The 3,500-nt window shown below is 32.7% G+C and overlaps 1 protein-coding gene across 1 annotated transcript; it reads right to left on the reverse strand.

Moving 5' to 3' along the window:
- Positions 1 to 270: 270 nt before the first annotated feature.
- LOC110378361 (lipopolysaccharide-induced tumor necrosis factor-alpha factor homolog) lies at positions 271 to 3,121 on the reverse strand. The gene is made up of 3 exons (XM_064036687.1): positions 2,928 to 3,121; positions 2,425 to 2,672; positions 271 to 1,912 (listed from the first exon to the last, which is right to left on the reverse strand). Exons 2-3 carry the CDS (start codon positions 2,664 to 2,666, stop codon positions 1,810 to 1,812), a joined length of 345 nt encoding a protein of 114 aa, XP_063892757.1. The 5' UTR covers positions 2,667 to 2,672; positions 2,928 to 3,121; the 3' UTR covers positions 271 to 1,809.
- Positions 3,122 to 3,500: the final 379 nt, after the last annotated feature.

The raw sequence follows: 3,500 nt of genomic DNA on the forward strand, positions 1-3,500 counted from the left end.
CCTATGTTCAGCAGTGGACGTCCTATGGCTGAGATGATGATGATTGGTTTCATTAAATGCCAAAGTATCTTTGTTGGTTTGCTAAAACTATTTAACTAACACTATTTAACCGATTTAAATATTTGCTACACACATATTCTAGCCTAAGAAAGGTCATAATCACTTTTTATCTGACGCCAGAAATAAATCGGGGAACAACTGGTATGAAGTTATAACGATAAAATAAATTGAAACCTGCTGAGATGAAGTACTGAAATCAGGACAACCAAATTAATTAAAAACGTTTACTGATACTAATTTATTTTCTTATTTACAAAAAAATAAATAAAAGCAGAGAGCCTTGGTAAATACTATGTATCTTTATGTCCCTTTCCACCTTTTAACCATTAATACTATGTACAAAAACGTTTAAAACTATATAAATAAATAGGTACATGAATAATAATCAAGTAATTATTTTCTTCTTTAAGTAAACTTTTTGAAGTCCAGGATTGTTTGGTAAACTAGTTTTCCTGTTTACTTACAAAAAATAGGTACTATAAATAATTTCGTGTTAGAAATATAATCAATAAATAGAAAATTATCCATTTATTTTCCTGCGTATTACAATTCCATGGTACGAACAATGTACAGTGAATAAACTACTTATCTTTAAGTAGTCGCCAAATCTATACATTAGATACTAAGAATTTTCATAAAATTCCCAAAAGCAATAAATTGAAGGAAAATGAGTAGACAAAATATTGTATGTACACAAATTAAAGTTTTATCTATAGCGTTATCGTATTACATTTCAAACTAGATTGCACAATATTTCGATATTGTTACATGAAATCACAGTTTGCTACCATCAGTAAACTTCTAACTGAGGAATGACATACTTCCATATCAAAGCTGTCAAAACGTCAAACATTAACTTGAATTAAAAGTGAAATATTTATTTAAATAGTAAGAGAACTTGTATATATATGTTCATTGTTCAATTGAAACTACTATTTTTTGCAAACATAGTAACCTACTTAAAATATGTGGATAATTTTTTGACAATATTTCATACATTAATTTATTTACATTTTATACATTGTATTTATCTTAAGATCATTAAGATTACGCTATTTATAGAGACAGAATATTTTAATGTAATTAAAAATACATATTTTCTTTGTTATACACAACTATCAATACCAACGTAAGTAATTATCGATAAGATAGTATCACATGTTTGATAAAAAAACACCTGAAAAAAGGCTTTTAGATTTATCCCCTTCTTAACAAAAACGGCCCACTTAGAATCGTGCAGCCACTGTAACCTATCTTGCTTTGGTAATCTGTGCCTTATGCTTATCAATATAAAGTTCAATATTCAACAAAGTGAATGCAAATGCAAACTGTTACACACGTTTGAGAATGGACCAGCTAAGGCACTTCATATTAGCTCAATCATGCAGCATTTTTACATAGCGAGATATGCAAAAGCACACTACAAACTTTTAGTCGGCCGATTGTTTAAGCTTATAAATCATAAAGATGAATTTTAGGATGCACAATAAATAGGTCAGGTTTTGGCCAGTAAGTATCAGTCCAATGAAAAACTGTGATTGATTCCAAGTTTTTTTTCCAACTATTGGATTAACTATCGGCCTACTGTTTAGTCTGGATTGTGCGAATACTCATTTATACGCAAGAATGACAATTGGGTAAAGTGAAGAAAATTTTTGTACTTTCCTTAAGTTGTGTAATATCACATGATATTATGGTAATAATCCTAAGATTTCCATAGAAACATCTATTGAAAAATAAGCTCTTGTTTTAGTTAGGGTATTTGCCGAGGTACGCGTTGCAGTTCGGACAGTAGTGGTCGACTCTCATGCAGGACGGTGTGCAGTAAGGTATCCATATGCAAGGCCAGCAACTGGAAATGTAAAGAAAAATAAATTAATAATTTTAAAACCTTATCATTCTTCTGATACGATAGAAAGGAAGGAAATGAAGCGATGATAAAGAATTAGACACGTCAGCATGTACATATTTCTACAAGAAGTTTTAGTGCTTAGTCATTTAAAAGGAAATACATTTTTATCAAGATTAATTAAGTTCTGAAATATCCGGTTTAGCACTTGCAACCAGAAACCCCAAGTAAAAGATCATGGCCCATGGTTACCTTACGGATTTCTCATCGTATGCTCACAAAAAAAACTTATAAATATCACTACCTGGAAACCATAACAAAGGCCGTGTCTAATTTTTCATCTATCTGTTAGTTAATTGGTTTTCTAGAGATAGAATTTTTACTCAGCCTCATACAAGTCAAATTACTACCTCTAGGAAGCAAAACAACAGATAGATATATAATTGGGAACAGCTATAAGAATCCTCCACGTCCCATCAAACACAAATAAATAGAAACCCAAAAATTAAACTTACCCAAAAACAAGAAGGCAGAGTGCCCAAAGATGTGTCTGAGACGTCGGCCTGGCTCTCGCAGTGGTCAATACTTGGTAATGACAAGATCTGCAGACCACTAAAGAAGGTACAGAATCTAGGGGTGGTTGGCCTACTATGACCGTCGTGGATCCCAGATCAGGGCGCACTGCTATGGGCTGAAGCTGAATCACTTGGACTGGTTCCGTGGCCGAGTACGGAGGTGGGTTTGCTGGGTAACTCATTTTGGCCTGAAAATATAGAACGATTGACAATGTATGTGACTTTTCTTTGTGTCATTACATTGGCGGAATATACTGGTGAGGCTTAAACAATGAAACAATTGAAAACTACCTACAGTAAGTTCCACAGAGACAAAATAAAAACTGTCGTTGTCTGAAAGCTTATGAATAACATTTTTTTATATTTTTATTTAGACATGCATGCGCTCCAAATAATTCAAATTAAAACTTCTTTTGTTTATTAAATAATGCACTGGTACTTACAGAGCTCACAGAAATATTAAACAACAATAATGTTGAACAAAACAAAATAATACGATCGTCACAATCAGTCACACTTTAGAGCCGCTATTTTAAAAGTTCAGCAATAGTTATAAATATGAAAATCACAGATATTTCAAGATACACAAAAAATGTATGATTTCGTTCGATATCGCGGACTTAATGAGGCAGCTGGTTTGATACACGGATTTCCTGATAACAGTTCACTGATAAGGATTGAGGTTCATAATGTTGCAAAATATATTGAGGTACAAGGAATGTCACGTAGCTGATCGATGGACTATGACAAACAAGTGTTATAGAACCTGAAGAAGTTTTTGAGCCCTACAGTGACGATAGTACAGACGTCAACTGAGAGTATGCCATTTTAGGCATCAAGAAGATTAGATATACATATATACATATATCTTATCACAAGTAGCATGGGATCACCATAGACTGATTGACAGAATTCAGATTGAGAGATTCTTAGTCATCTACTTATACATAGAAACTTCTATGATTTGTTCTGCATGGTCTTACCAGATACTGCTGAAAACCAACCAGTATCCTATG

This window comes from Helicoverpa armigera, chromosome 10 (genome assembly GCF_030705265.1).
Source record: "Helicoverpa armigera isolate CAAS_96S chromosome 10, ASM3070526v1, whole genome shotgun sequence".
NCBI lineage: Eukaryota > Metazoa > Arthropoda > Insecta > Lepidoptera > Noctuidae > Helicoverpa > Helicoverpa armigera.